Here is a 14,520-nt window from a genome sequence, read left to right on the forward strand (position 1 = left end):
TTGAATAAATGGCAGGCACTACTCGCTGCTGATTGGATAGCCAATGTGACAAAGTGGAATGGCGGAAGTGTGCCAGAGCTGAGAAAAGCGGCGACTGAAAGAGAACAGTTGACACCAGGAATGCACCCCCATTACAATCTGAGGACGAGGCACCCACAGACCCAAGTCTACGCCAAATGATGATGATAATAATAACATCTAGTTCTTATAATGTAGACAGTACATTTCACAACAGCGTCCCAATGCGCTTTACATTAGTGCCCTGGTCATTGGGCCAATAACATTCCTGTACAACCTTGGCAACTCTAGCACTCTGAAGGCTTTTTCAGTCAAACAATATCAACCTCTACCCACGCATGTACCCATTTATACCCCTAGGTGAAGAGAAGCAATTAAAAAAGCATCTTGCTCAAGGACACAAGTGTCATGACCAGGATTTGAACCCACACTCTGATGACTTAACCACCAGAACTTGAACTCATTGCTCTCAACCACTCAGCCATGGCACCCTCAGCGTGTGATGATCAGTAATGTGAAAAAAATGATTTATTAAATTTTTAACTTACAGCGTAGCGATTCTTAAAGCCGTCATTAATGACGTTGGTACCCTTATACCATGTGACCTCAGGTTTAGGGTTGCCTTCAACCACAGCTTCAAACTTCACCGACTGACCTAATGGTAAACAAAAAAATGAAAACAATACATCTAATCCTTTTCCAGGATATTGAAAAAAAATGTAAACAAAAAACACAGGCACATTACTCTGGTGGGATTCATAAATTCCTTACAAATCCGTCCTTTTCGTGAAATATGCAGCTCCAAACATTAAGAAATTCCCATTTTAATCGTATTCTAACAGTTGTCTGCCTTGCGTACGCATGCATTTGCATGTAAGACGCAAGACATAAACAAACTGACTCTGTATCTGTGTACTATACAGAGAAAGAGTCAGGGCTAGCCCCGAACCATGTGACAAAAGTTTACCTTCCACAACTTGTACTTTGCAGGGTGATTCAATGAACGAGGGCGCAAATCCCTCATCCTTCATCTTCACAGCTGGTGGAGGAACGGCAGGTTTGATGGCAGGTGGTTTGACTGCTTGACCTGACCTCTTGAACCCTGACACGGATGAATAATAAACAATACAATTTGCATATTAGTGGAACAGCAAACAAACAACCATGCTTCATAATAAAACACAAACACACACACCTAGTCAACCTGAAAAAGCATGGTAGCATGCATATTCAAAAGCCAATTCAAATTCTGCTTGATCATCCTTTCAAACAAAGACTACATTTTGTGAAACAATAAAATAATGATCAGCTTCTTATGAATGATTCAGGTCATGTTTAATAGCAGCTTTGTTGTATGAGACTAATTAGAATAATTTGTTTGATGAACAATAATGATAATTGCTACATTTTGATGTTTCTTAAGGCTCTAAGAGTGGTGATTTTGGGTTCACATCCCATGTTATCAAAATATTTACAGTAATTGAGGCGACTCTTATCCAATCATGTACTGTGAGCAAGAGGAAACTTTTCTTGCAGCTGTTTATAACCTTTTTTCTGAATTATCAGTTAAGATTATTTTTAAATCTCACAGAATCCAATTAACGAGTTATGGAAAGAACACAGATCGGTAAAAACCCTAAAAATTTAAAGTTTTTTTCTCAGCAAATAGCAGTGTATTCAGCTCAAACTTTCTTGACTTTGACTGCATCTTTTTTATTAAAATTCTTAACAAATAAGCATTACGTTGACAAAAACCCAACTATGACCCTACCTCAACACAATTAAACGGTCGATTTGTAAATACTTACCCATGAGGCGTTTTTTTCACCCTACATCTATGTTACATAATCTCACTACTTCACCACGATGTACAACACAACAAAAAATTAACAGAATTTCTCAATCACAAATATTTTTCAACAAAGTTGACAGTTCTTCGTCTAACACATGAAAGAAGACAACATTATTTGTGGGACTTTTCACACAAAATATTGATGAAAAGTGTTTTGCAGCAGCTAAACACATTGGGATGACACACGGCGAGGATTTTTGAAAAGTCAAGAAGCATTTTAAACAACTCATTTCAACAAACATACAAAGTTTTTGGGGAATTTGACAAACTTTCAAGTGTGGCTCAACTTTACATACAAACTGTTTATTCCAGCATTGTCACTTAATTTCAAGAAATGTTTTAAAAACAATAACGAGTGACAAAGATCATGTAACCTGTGACATCATTTGTTTACAAAAGAGCCACACAGCTTGGACTTCCTGCAGGCACAATTTGTACAAAGACCATTGGAAGAAAACATTAAATCTTATTTAATATTTTAGAGAGATGCACTGTATGATTTTTATCAGGCCAGAAGTTTCATCTGAGAAATTTGGTAAGGACATGTTCGTTTTGCAAAATGTAATTCAACTGGTAAATTTTTATAGTCTGCGGAAAGTTTTTGAAGGGGCACTAAGGCAAAGACCAGGGGCAACACAGGTCATGACTTTAGTGGCCTTTACGTTATTTCAAGCATGACTTTCGAGGGGGCAAATCTTCAAACTTTTTCAGCTGGTATTTGTATGTCTCTTGAGTTGATGGAGAAGTTAAGCCACCAAATGTCAAATTTCCCATAATGACACGTGCAGTATTTTGCCTTGCTCTTTTTGTAAACAAAGGAACCGTGGTCTATAGGTCATCACTAGTTACAAAAAATTGGCTGGAATAGTTAGTTCCATCTACTATTCTTTAAGCAAACGCCTAACTGGATTTTTCTTAATTTTGCTTCTCCAATCATTTTCTTATCAATCATTTTCGTGAAGATGTTAGCAAAATGGTAAAAATGATTTCTGATGACAGGTACTCCTACCAAGGTTTCAGCAAGTGACATTTAAAATTCTTAGCAGATAGCTTTTGAAAGTAACTTGTTAGCATTGCTTTCATAATCATCGCATAAAAATACAAACCAAAAACAATGTTGATTCCATGGCCATGGCAACGCAATCTAATCTCTTCATTCAATGCCAACAAATACAATAACAGAAGCATGCAAGGATGTCTTTCGTGTGTGTATTTATGTCAGTGTTTGGTTGTGTGTCTGTCACAGGGGGTAGGGGGGAATTCCACACCACCACAAAGTAGCATCAAACAGTTGACGTTAGTCACACCACTGGCAAAATTCACCTTCGTCTTCTGTGGGGGTCTTATCAAGGGGGGCGCTCTCTTCAATCCCTGGCTTTGATTCTTGGATGGGCTCTTCATCTGTTATCACATGAGGGCAGCAGACAGGTTTGGTTGTAAGCAATCACGATTATTAAATGAGATAAAGTATGACTTCTTTGGGGCCAATCTCTATGGCTATGACATTTTTGTGTCAGAGTAACTTGTTTTTTGTAAGTTTAAAGGGAAGGTACACATTTGGTAATAACTTTTAACATTAAAGGGCAGTACAAACCTCTTGCTTAGACGTACAGTAGCTCTGATACTTGTAGTACAAAGCATTTTGAGAAACATTTCTCTTCTAAGTACTGGGGTTGTGGAAAAACATATAACGTTTTTCTCCCCCCTAATTTGAATATGAGAAGCATTACTGACAGTAGCATCTCTCAGATTGTGAATTCCAATAATGGATTATTCCTCCTGCGTCGACATAATCGCTTCAGATTTCCAGCGATATGAAAATTTTACAGGTTAGTTTTATTGTATTTTCTTTACTTATAAATGGTAAAAACAATCAATTGTTTCAAAAACCAAAGATGTACTTTCCCTTCAACTATGGAATGTAAAGAAAGTTTACAGGCAACTTGCACGAAGGGAACAATGCAATTTACATTTCAGAGAACAATATTTGTATAATGCATTCGTAATGATAGAAAAACAATGAAAAAGGAGAAATGCATAAATATGTTTAAGTATTACAGCCGAGAAAAGGAAATATAAACAAAAGAATAATTGATAAAGCATAAGAATTCTCGTTTTAAGGTTGTCTAAGCTTTATAAATGTTACAAAATGCATAGAATACAAGCAGAATAAATAGAGTTTCTGTAAATGATGCAATTTTTCATTCAACTGTCGCAGCATTCAAGAATAGGAAGTTTTCGTTTTCGACGACAAATGGTTCTGCAACAGTATGTAGTTTTTCAGCCATCATTGTCGTTTTCAGCACACTGCATATTCATCCCAAGTACTGTCGTAGAAATTGAGGGACAACCGTCCTCAAAGCCGATGCATGCGCAGAAGACGCCAAATGTCATCATTACCATCTTAAAACCATCCGTCGTCCAAAACCGAAAGCTCCGTACTGTTAAGCATATATCTACATAAGGTAAGCATGGTGATAATGATGAAGCAAAGTACCAGCCAGGCATAATGTGTGCATTTCAAGTTGGTAACCTATACCACCGTGGTAGGTTTCCATTCACTCAGTGATTCCGCAAATATGAGATTATTTTGTTCTTCTATGAAGCAGTTTTTCCGAAGAATGTAAGGACTTTATAGACATACCTGGGTGTCATTAATCTGTGTTTTGTTTCCCATGTCTACCATGTCTATAAACCAATAATGGTTGCTGGTTCTAAAAGGCATCTGGACATGTTTGGTAATAGACCTTTTCGCAAATACTGGGGCGCGCGCGTTATGCTTGGAATTAGGTGCATTGTGGTCTAGCTGGTGATCATATTTGATCCGTATCTATCCCACAATGCACCTTATTCAACAGTCTGCGCTTGCGCAATGGTATTTGCGAAAAGGTCTATTGTGAATGACCAGTTTCTCACTTGGTTTTTCTGAACAAATGCATTAAAATAACAAATCTGGGACATTTTTACTCAATTGGTCATCGAAGTTGCAGGAAATCAATGGGGAAAGAGCCATTGTTGCAAAAGTGTTGTGCTTTCAGATGCCTCAGGAAGGCTTCAGGCATGAAGTCTTTCTCAGGGTCAAATATTGTAGTGAGAAATTACCACTTTCTCACACAAACTATGTCACCTAATGAGGAAAACGGAGGGCAACCCCTGAGTGCTTTGAGACTAGACTGCACGAATTTAACAAAGGGCGGTATATAATATAAGTGATAAAATTGTACATACATGTATCATGAAAGGTTTGATTACACACATTGTTATTAACATACCTAGGTAGTCCGTGGCAGACATCCGCCGCTGTTTAGGAGCTGAATGGGTCTCTTGTACCTGCTGGGGAATGATTCCACCCTCTGGACTGATCTCAATTTCCATAGGAGTAGGTGCAGATTCAGCAGGGGTTTGATCCATTGGTGTAATAGCCTCCTCAACTGGGGCGGTTTCAGGCTCTGGGGCGGTCTTTGGCTTTGGGGCAGTTCCTGGTTTAGGGGCAGAGTCGGGGGCAGTTTCTGGTTTAGGGGCGGAGTCAGGTGCATCACCAGGGCGTGGCTTCTTCTCTGGTGGAGCTTCTTCATCTTTCTTCGCGGGTGTTTTGGGTTTGGGTTTGTGATCTAATCAAATACAAAAATAGTGAAGCAAGTTTCAATATGGTAACCAGGGAAATTATGCAGTGATTTAGAAAGGGCATTCATGGGAGAATTTGTAAGACCATGACACAGCAGTTTTACCAGGTAAATTTCCATTGTTTAAGTAGTTTTCAGAAACGAAGGAATCAGCTGTTAAGTCTGATGCCACCTAGTGTCACCAGAAGTCTCCCACAAGAAACCAATGAGCATGTTTAAAGGTAGGGTCATAGACTGGTACATACTCAATAATTAATTACCCTAAAAATATACTTGGTGAGAAGCACTGCAGCTGTTGAGAGTAATAACTATTTTGAGAAAGGATTCCCTTCGTAGTTTTATGGTTTGGATAATTTTTCTCCCCAAAATTTAATCTGAGAATATTTCTCAGACTTCAGAGGGTTGGTGTCCTTTTACTAAAGCTACAGCCAGAGAACCGGATGGTACCTGCTGTCACCTACCTACACATTGATGGAATCGACACTCGTATGAAAATACCATGTACACACTGTATACAAATGAGTTACTTTTACTGCATCTTTCACCGTAACTTTGCCTATTTATTTTTGTTGACAAATCAAATCTTTGACCCTACCATTAAACTGTATCTCAATGAATCAAAATAGCTTCTGACATAAACCAAATTATGCGCTCAACAGCTTTGCAGGTAAAAGGCTTCAGCCAGTAACAGCAAGCCTGCAGCAACACACTTTGCTCGTTTTTTCAAAGATTTCTAATTCTAACAAATTTTCAGATTCCTCCATATAAGCTGCAGTACTAAAACAAGGTGTGCACTTCTGCTGATCAAACAATAACATTCATCAGTAAAGTTCCTTGATGTACTCTTTGATCAGATACTAAAAAAGAGAGGAAAATTTAACTACATTTTTCATAGATGAAAATAGCGACTTAATCATTCATCTGAACCTAGTGCAAAATTGGAATCTACGAATGCAAAGAGAGACACGGAAGTCATACATAATGCATTTTATTGTTGTGTCAGTCTAGTATCTTGATTTTACAGAAATGTGTATCGCGCACAAAAATGCTCAAACAAAACTTTTGTATCTCGGCATGTACTTGTTTTGTGCTTACATCCAGGCTTTTAAATAAATATTATGATATTATTTTGATAATACAAATCTTGGGTGTATGATGAAAGTTTTTTTTTTGAAGATACAAGGTTATTGCACTGACACAACGATGTCTTTGCATTTTTACCAAATAAATACACATGACCTCATAACATTTTAACAAACTGATTTTTGGACAAGAGTGTAGTTTTTATGACCTTGTTTTAATAATGATGTGAATATGGATTTGGTGACTTTCTGAGCAGAACAGTGACCATTATCATTGAACATTTTAAACATAAAATAGCTTTGAAAATCTGACAATTTCATTAAGGGAAAACCCCAAGAAAGACGCTGGAATAAAACATCTGTTTCATCGCACCTCCTATCTCTATGTAATTTCTTTTCCAAACATTGGACTTAATTGGATCATGCACAAACCAGAAGGACTGCTGACAGCCCCATGCAGATTAACTGCTCATCCATTAAGTTTTGACACAATTTAGTCCATGAAAACACACCCACTAGTGAAGAGGACGAAAGTTTCTGAGTTTTTGTGGCGAAACTTGGACAATCTTTCATGGAGCTTTCCCAAAATGTTAATCACCAACGAATCATAATTGACAGCCATATTAACATACCTGCCAGCTCTCCTAGAAAATACAAAGAAGGTTATTTAATGCTATACTTACAGCCATTTTAATGACAATTATTCAGGAATTATAATTTGGTCATTTTATAGAGTGCAGTTTCGTGTGCTGACATGCAAGTGCTGCATTCACTGTTCCTTAAGTGCGATACATAACCGTATGAGAAAAATGTACATTTTGTGGTCTTGGTTTTTACAAAATGAATAATGGCATCAAGATGCTGATTGGGTATATGTTAGTTTGGATTGTTGATTGAGGATTGATGACTTGGATTGTTGGTTATGAATTATTAATTGTGGATTGTGGAGTTTGAGGCATTGCATGGTGAGGTATCGATAAACCTAGCTAACGGGCAACCTCAGTAGTCTAGTTGGTAAGACACTGCTCTAAAATTGCAAGGGTCGTGGGTTCAAATCCCACCCGAAAATGCCTGTGATATTTTTCCACAGGACTTGGGAAAGTACTGAGTATACAGTGCTAACACACATCGGTGTATGGGTAAAAAAGAAATGAATATCAATATAATGTTGGTTTACGGTATTAACACCATGCATACCTACCAGGGCCCAAGTTCATGGCTCTGCTTACCGTAAGCATTGAATCGGCGCTTACGGAAGCAGGGAATTCTGTGCTTACGGCAAGCATATTTCACGGGTTAGCGGTGAATTTTGACGTCTGCACTTGCGTACTCCACGTTACTAGTCATTCTACGCTTACAAGGCTAGCGCAGAAATTCGGCGCTTGCACGTAAGCGGGGAATCGTGATCGTAAGCGCAGAAGTTGGTGGTTAGCAGAGCCATGAAATTGGGCCCAGATAGATTAAATCTCCCAAATTCTGAAAATCTACTCCGCGTTTATAAAAAAAGCCAGACAAGTTTTCAAAAGAACATAATATACCCAAGTAGGTGCACCCATGGTGTTACCGCAAACCAAATATTAATTGATTGTGGATTGTGGATCAGGAAGTATGAGGATTGGATAGTTGATTGTAGATTGTTGATTGGGAAGTGTGGATTGTGGATTGTGAATTGTTGTGGATTATTGACCGAGAGGCAAGGGTTTTTTATGTTTGATTTGGGAGGCACAGGGTTAGAACTCATCATTGATTATTGATTGGGAGGCACAGGGTATGATTGTTAATTTGATCTGTGAGTAAGTAATGTTGATGTTGAAATTTGATTGGCGCAATGTGTGAATTTGTGATTCAAAGACAGTTGATTCTAAATGAACTAGGTACTGGATGGTTGATAGATGAAGAGTGCGGATGTTTGTTGGTTTGAGTACTGGATGGTTGCTGGATGAAGAGTGTGGATGTTTGTTGGTTTGAGTACTGGATGGTTGATAGATGAAGAGTGTGGATGTTTGTTGGTTTGAGTACTGGATGGCTGATAGATGAAGAGTGTTGATGTTTGTTGGTTTGAGTACTGGATGGTTGATAGATGATAAGTGTGGATGTTTGTTGGTTTGAGTACTGGATGGTTGATAGATGAAGAGTGTGGATGTTTGTTGGTCTGAGTACTGGATGGTTGATAGATGAAGAGTGTGGATATTTGTTGGTTTGAGTACTGGATGGTTGATAGATGAAGAGTGTGGATGTTTGTTGGTTTGAGTACTGGATGGTTGCTGGATGAAGAGTGTGGATGTTTGTTGGTTTGAGTACTGGATGGTTGATAGATGAAGAGTGTGGATATTTGTTGGTTTGAGTACTGGATGGTTGATAGATGAAGAGTGTGGATGTTTGTTGGTTTGAGTACTGGATGGTTGATAGATGAAGAGTGTGGATGTTTGTTGGTTTGAGTACTGGATGGTTGATAGATGAAGAGTGTGGAGGTTTGTCGGTTTGAGTACTGGATGGTTGATAGATGAAGAGTGTGGATGTTCATTGATTAGTTGCTGATTGGTCGGTTGGTTGGGTAGGCACTTGATTGGATGGTAGGAAGGCTGGATGCTGGGAGGGTAGCTGGCTTCCTCAATTAGAAGCGGCGCAATAATTAATTCAACTTAAAAGCTGCAAAAAAGATACTGCTCAGAACAGCAATGTACCATGTTAACAATGCATTTTATATCCAAGCTAATATTTTGAGCATGATAAAGTCATCAGCATTTCTGAAATAAAAAGTTTGACATTAAAACAATACATCATGCTCAATTGTTTCTGTAAGAAAAAGATTAATCATCCAGAGTGTGCAACTTGCTTGAAAAGAAAAATGAAGTAATTGCAACAAAAAGATGAGTCATTCAATTACTTGTATGAATTTTTCAACAACAAAACAGATTAGGTTGGGGGACAGGCAAGAGGCTTATTGGATGTTGTTTAGAAAGGTAATTTCCATTGGTCAAGAATCTAGCCAGGTCAATGCAAGGTCATTTAAGGTCAGAAAAGAATGACCTGTATTGCTCACATTAGGGTCATATATTGCCGGCAGCTCTTGAACATTTAGAAACAACAAAATAACCAAAGAGAAGTGGAAAAGTAAAAAAATAATAACAATAATAAAGGCAGATTGACTCAAAAGTACTTAGACCATTAAGTCTTGATGTATTGCTTTTGATGCATTTCAACATTCAACATTCACTGGCATTTAACAAGAATCAGACAACATGCTACCAGCCTCAAAATAAAAATGACAAGAAATTAAACAGAATACACAAGGCTAGAAAAGTAAGAAATGCATGGAAAGAAGCATCCGGAACAAAAGTTGCCATTGCCAAGCAAGTTTGTAACATCCATGCCGTGACCTATAAACTTGATCCTGCTTGCCTTTTTCCTCAGGTTTGATCTTTTCAGGGGTTGGCTTGGCGAACTTATCAGGTTTTAAATCCTCTGGCTTAACCTTGGCTTGTTCCGGCTCTTGTGGCTTGGGCTTTTCATCTTTTGGTTTGAGCTGAGGCTTGGCGAATCTGCCAGGTTTGGCTTCTTCTGGTTCTGGTTTTGCAAACTTTCCAGGCTTAACTTCCTCTGGCTTAGCATCCTTTGGTTTGACACGTTCTGGCTCTTGTGACTTGCCTGGCTTCTCATCTTTTGGTTGTAGTTGGGGCTTGGCAAATCTACCCGCTTTGACTTCTGGTTCTGGGACTGGTTTAGCAAACTTGTCAGGTTTCACCTCTTCTGGTTTAGGTTTCTCATCTTTTGGTTTGAGCTGAGGCTTGGCAAATTTGCCAGGTTTTACTTCTTCTGGTTCTGGTTTTGCAAATTTTCCAGGCTTGACTTCCTCTGGCTTAGCATCTTTGGGCTTGGCAAATCTACCAGGTTTGACTTCTGGTTCTGGGACTGGTTTAGCAAACTTGTCAGGCTTCACCTCTTCCGGTTTAGGTTTTTCATTTTTTGGTTTGAGCTGAGGCTTAGGGAATCTGCCAGGTTTGGCTTCTTCTGGTTCTGGTTTTGCAAACTTTCCAGGCTTGACTTCCTCTGGCTTAGCATCTTGAGGCTTGGCAAATCTACCCGGTTTGACTTCTGGTTCTGGGACTGGTTTAGCAAACTTGTCAGGCTTCATCTCTTCTGGTTTGGGTTTTTCATCTTTTGGTTTGAGCTGAGGCTTAGGGAATCTGCCAGGTTTGGCTTCTTCTGTTTCTGGTTTTGCAAACTTTCCAGGCTTGACTTCCTCTGGCTTAGCGTCTTGAGGCTTGGCAAATCTACCCGGTTTGACTTCTGGTTCTGGGACTGGTTTAGCAAACTTGTCAGGCTTCACCTCTTCCGGTTTGGGTTTTTCATCTTTTGGTTTGAGCTGAGGCTTAGGGAATCTGCCAGGTTTTACTTCCTCTGGTTCTGGTTTTGCAAACTTTCCAGGCTTGACTTCCTCTGGCTTAGCATCTTTGGGCTTGGCAAATATACTAGGTTTGACTTCTGGTTCTGGGACTGGTTTAGCAAACTTGTCAGGCTTCATCTCTTCCGGTTTAGGTTTTTCATCTTTTGGTTTCAGCTGAGGCTTTGCGAACTTTCCAGGCTTGACCTCCTCTGGTTTGACTTCTACAGGTTTAACTTCCACTGGTTCTAGGACGGGTTTGCTGGGTTTGTCATCTTTAGGTTTCAGCTGAGGCTTAGCAAATCTGCCTGGTTTTTTTTCTTCTGGTTCTGGAGCTGGCTTGGCAAACTTGCTAGGCTTAACTTCCTCTGGTTTAGCAGCTTTTGGTTTGACCTGTTCCGGCTCTTGTGGCTTGTTTGGCTTCTCATCCTTTGGTTGTAGTTGGGGCTTGGCAAATCTACCAGGTTTGGCTTCTGGTTCTGGGATTGGTTTAGCAAACTTGTCAGGCTTCACCTCTTCCGGTTTAGGTTTCTCATATTTTGGTTTGAGCTGAGGCTTAGGGAATCTGCCAGGTTTTACTTCTTCTGGTTCTGGTTTTGCAAATTTTCCAGGCTTGACTTCCTCTGGCTTAGCTTCTTGGGGCTTGGCAAATCTACCCGGTTTGACTTCTGGCTCTGGGACTGGTTTAACAAACTTGTCAGGCTTCACCTCATCTGGCTTGGGTTTTTCATCTTTTGGTTTCAGTTGAGGTCTAGCAAACTTTCCAGGCTTGACTTCCTCTGGTGTAACCTCGACAGGTTTAACTTCCACTGGTTCTGGGACGGGCTTGCTGGGTTTGTCGTCTTTAGGTTTCAGTTGAGGCTTAGCAAATCTACCAGGGGTTTTTTCTTCTGGTTCTGGAGCGTGTTTGGCAAATTTATCAGGTTTCACCTTCTCTGCCGGTTCTGGTTTGCCTGGTTTTTCATTTTTCGGTTTTAGCTCAGGTTTTGCAAACTTCCCTGGTTTTACCTCCTCTGCTTTGACCTCTGTTGGCTTGATTTCCTCTGGTTTGGGTTTGTCTGGTTTTCCATCTTTCGGTTTTAGCTCAGGTTTTGCAAACTTCCCTGGTTTTACCTCCAAGGGTTTGACCTCTGTTGGCTTGATTTCCTCTGGTTTGGGTTTGTCTGGTTTTCCATCTTTCGGTTTGAGCTCAGGTTTTGCAAACTTCCCTGGTTTTACCTCCTCTGGTTTGACCTCTGTTGGCTTGATTTCCTCTGGTTTGGGTTTGTCTGGTTTTCCATCTTTCGGTTTGAGCTCAGGTTTTGCAAACTTTCCTGGTTTTACCTCCTCTGGTGTGACTTCTAAAACAAGCTCCACTTCTTCTGGCTTGTCAGGTTTTTCTTCCTTAGGTTTGAGCTGAGGTTTTGCGAACTTCCCAGGCTTTACCTCCTCTGGTTTGACCTCTGTTTGCTTGATTTCTTCAGGTTCCAGTTTGCTAAGTTTTTCATCCTTTGGTTTGAATTGTGGTTTTCCAAACTTCCCAGGTCTGTCCTCTTCTGGTTTAACTTCCAGTTCAAGTTCAACTTGCCCCAGTCTTCCTGATTCTTCAGCTGTCCTTGTCTGCTGAAGTTTTTGAAACTTTCCTGGTTTGATCTCCATCTCATCTGATCTGATCTCAAGTAGTACCTCTGTTTGTTCTCGTTTGCCAGGTCTGCTCTCTTCTGGTCTGGTAAACTTGCCAGGTTGGACCTCCATCTCATCTGATCCGAACTCCAGTAAGACCTCGGGTTGGTCTCTTTGGACATGTCTGGTCTCTTCAATTCTGGTAAATTTGCTCGGCTGGACCTCCATCTCATCTGATCCGTACTCCAGTAAGACCTCAGGTTGGCCTCGATGGACATGTCTGGTCTCTTCAATTCTGGTATATTTGCTAGGTTGAATCTCCATCTCATCTGGTTTGATTTCTAGGAAGACCTCTGGTTGGTCGCGTTGGACGTGTCGGGTCTCTTCAATTCTGGTAAATTTGCCTGGCTGGACCTCAAACTCATCGGTTCCGAACTCCAGTAAGGTCTCGGGTTGGCCTCGCTGGACGTGTCTGGTCTCTTCAATTCTGGTATATTTGCCAGGTTGAATCTCCATCTCATCTGGTTTGAATTCGAGGAAGACCTCTGGTTGGTCGCGCTGGACGTGTCGGGTCTCTTCAATTCTGGTAAATTTGCCTGGCTGGACCTCAAACTCATCAGATCCGAACTCCAGTAAAGTCTCGGGTTGGCCTCGCTGGTCGTGTCTGGTCTCTTCAATTCTAGTATATTTGCCAGGTTGAATCTCCATCTCATCTGGTTTGAATTCAAGGAAGACCTCTGGTTGGTCGCGTTGGACGTGTCGGGTCTCTTCAATTCTAGTAAATTTGCCTGGCTGGACCTCAAATTCATCGGATCCGAACTCCAGTAAAGTCTCGGGTTGGCCTCGCTGGACGTGTCTGGTCTCTTCAATCCTGGTAAATTTGCCAGGCTGGACCTCCATCTCATCTGATCCGAACTCCAGTAAGACCTCGGGTTGGCCTCGTTGGACATGTCTGGTCTCTTCAATTCTGGTAAATTGGCCAGGTTCAATCTCTGTCTCATCTGGTCTGATTTCTAGGAAGACCTCTGGTTGGTCTCGCTGGACGTGTCTGGTCTCTTCAATTCTGGTAAATGTGCCCGGCTGGACCTCCATCTCATTCGATCTCATCTCTAGGAAGACCTCTGTTTGTTCTCGTTTGCCAGGTTTGCTCTCTTCTGTTTTGGTAAATTTGCCAGGTTGGACCTCCAACTCATCTGATCCGAACTCTAGTAAGACCTCCGGTTGGTCTCGTTGGACATGTCTGGTCTCTTCAATTCGAGTAAACTCACCAGGCTGGACCTCAGTCTCATTCGATTTGATCTCGAGTAAGACCTCTGTCTGTTCTCGACCACCATCTTTGCGGTCTTTTGGTTTAGGAGCAGGTTTGGGAAATTTGCCGGGTTTACCCTCTTCAGGTTCATCTTCGTCAGGTTCTTGACGTCGTTTAGCAGGTTTTCCAGCTTTGCCAAAAAGATCTGTAGAGGGCCATTTGTGAATGCATACACTGAGAAATATTCTTGTATTCTTTGTGTTTCAGTCTTATTTTCCAACCTTGAAAATTTGAAAATTGATTTGTTGATTCTTGAGGTAGATAACTGTGACAAGTGTAAAAGCGATTGACAGACAACTAAGTGAAAGTGGTGCATTGAACGATTACTTGTGAACTAACTCAACAAACAAAACACCTAAATCAAGGTTCAGCCATGTGGTCAAAATAGTATGGTCCCCTCTTTGTATTGTAACAGTAATCTTTACTGTGATTGCATACAGGGACTAAGACAACACTAGGTGAAGCATGATTAGGGAAAATTGCAGTAAATTCTGCCTTCCACAGAAAGAGTGCTTTGTGAACTACAAAAGAAATTACTAACGTTAATGCTTGGTGCCCAGCAATAGACAATTACACACACATCAGTTTCTCTGAAATGAACTAACTTTCTACAGGATCACCCAATGCCATATGTACCACATTTGTAACAG

At 40.4% G+C, this 14,520-nt stretch overlaps 2 protein-coding genes across 4 annotated transcripts in view; both read right to left on the reverse strand.

The window, feature by feature from the left end:
• Positions 1-14,012, reverse strand: part of LOC139949845 (twitchin-like) — a 96,485-nt gene extending 82,473 nt beyond the window's left edge. For all 3 annotated transcript variants that reach the window (XM_071948392.1, XM_071948391.1, XM_071948390.1), the window contains exons 1-5: positions 9,978-14,012; positions 5,143-5,481; positions 3,194-3,271; positions 986-1,120; positions 567-673 (exon numbers count right to left, since the gene is read on the reverse strand). In XM_071948392.1, the coding sequence (XP_071804493.1) occupies positions 567-673; positions 986-1,120; positions 3,194-3,271; positions 5,143-5,481; positions 9,978-13,668 (4,350 nt within the window). In that variant the 5' untranslated portion in view covers positions 13,669-14,012. The remainder of the gene's footprint in view (positions 1-566; positions 674-985; positions 1,121-3,193; positions 3,272-5,142; positions 5,482-9,977) is intronic.
• The window catches only part of LOC139950085 (muscle M-line assembly protein unc-89-like), a 32,888-nt gene continuing 32,134 nt past the window's right edge, over positions 13,767-14,520 (reverse strand). The window contains exon 14 of the mRNA XM_071948716.1: positions 13,767-14,015. Within this exon, the coding sequence (XP_071804817.1) occupies positions 13,767-14,015 (249 nt within the window). The remainder of the gene's footprint in view (positions 14,016-14,520) is intronic.

Source organism: Asterias amurensis, chromosome 17, assembly GCF_032118995.1.
Source record: "Asterias amurensis chromosome 17, ASM3211899v1".
Taxonomy (NCBI): domain Eukaryota; kingdom Metazoa; phylum Echinodermata; class Asteroidea; order Forcipulatida; family Asteriidae; genus Asterias; species Asterias amurensis.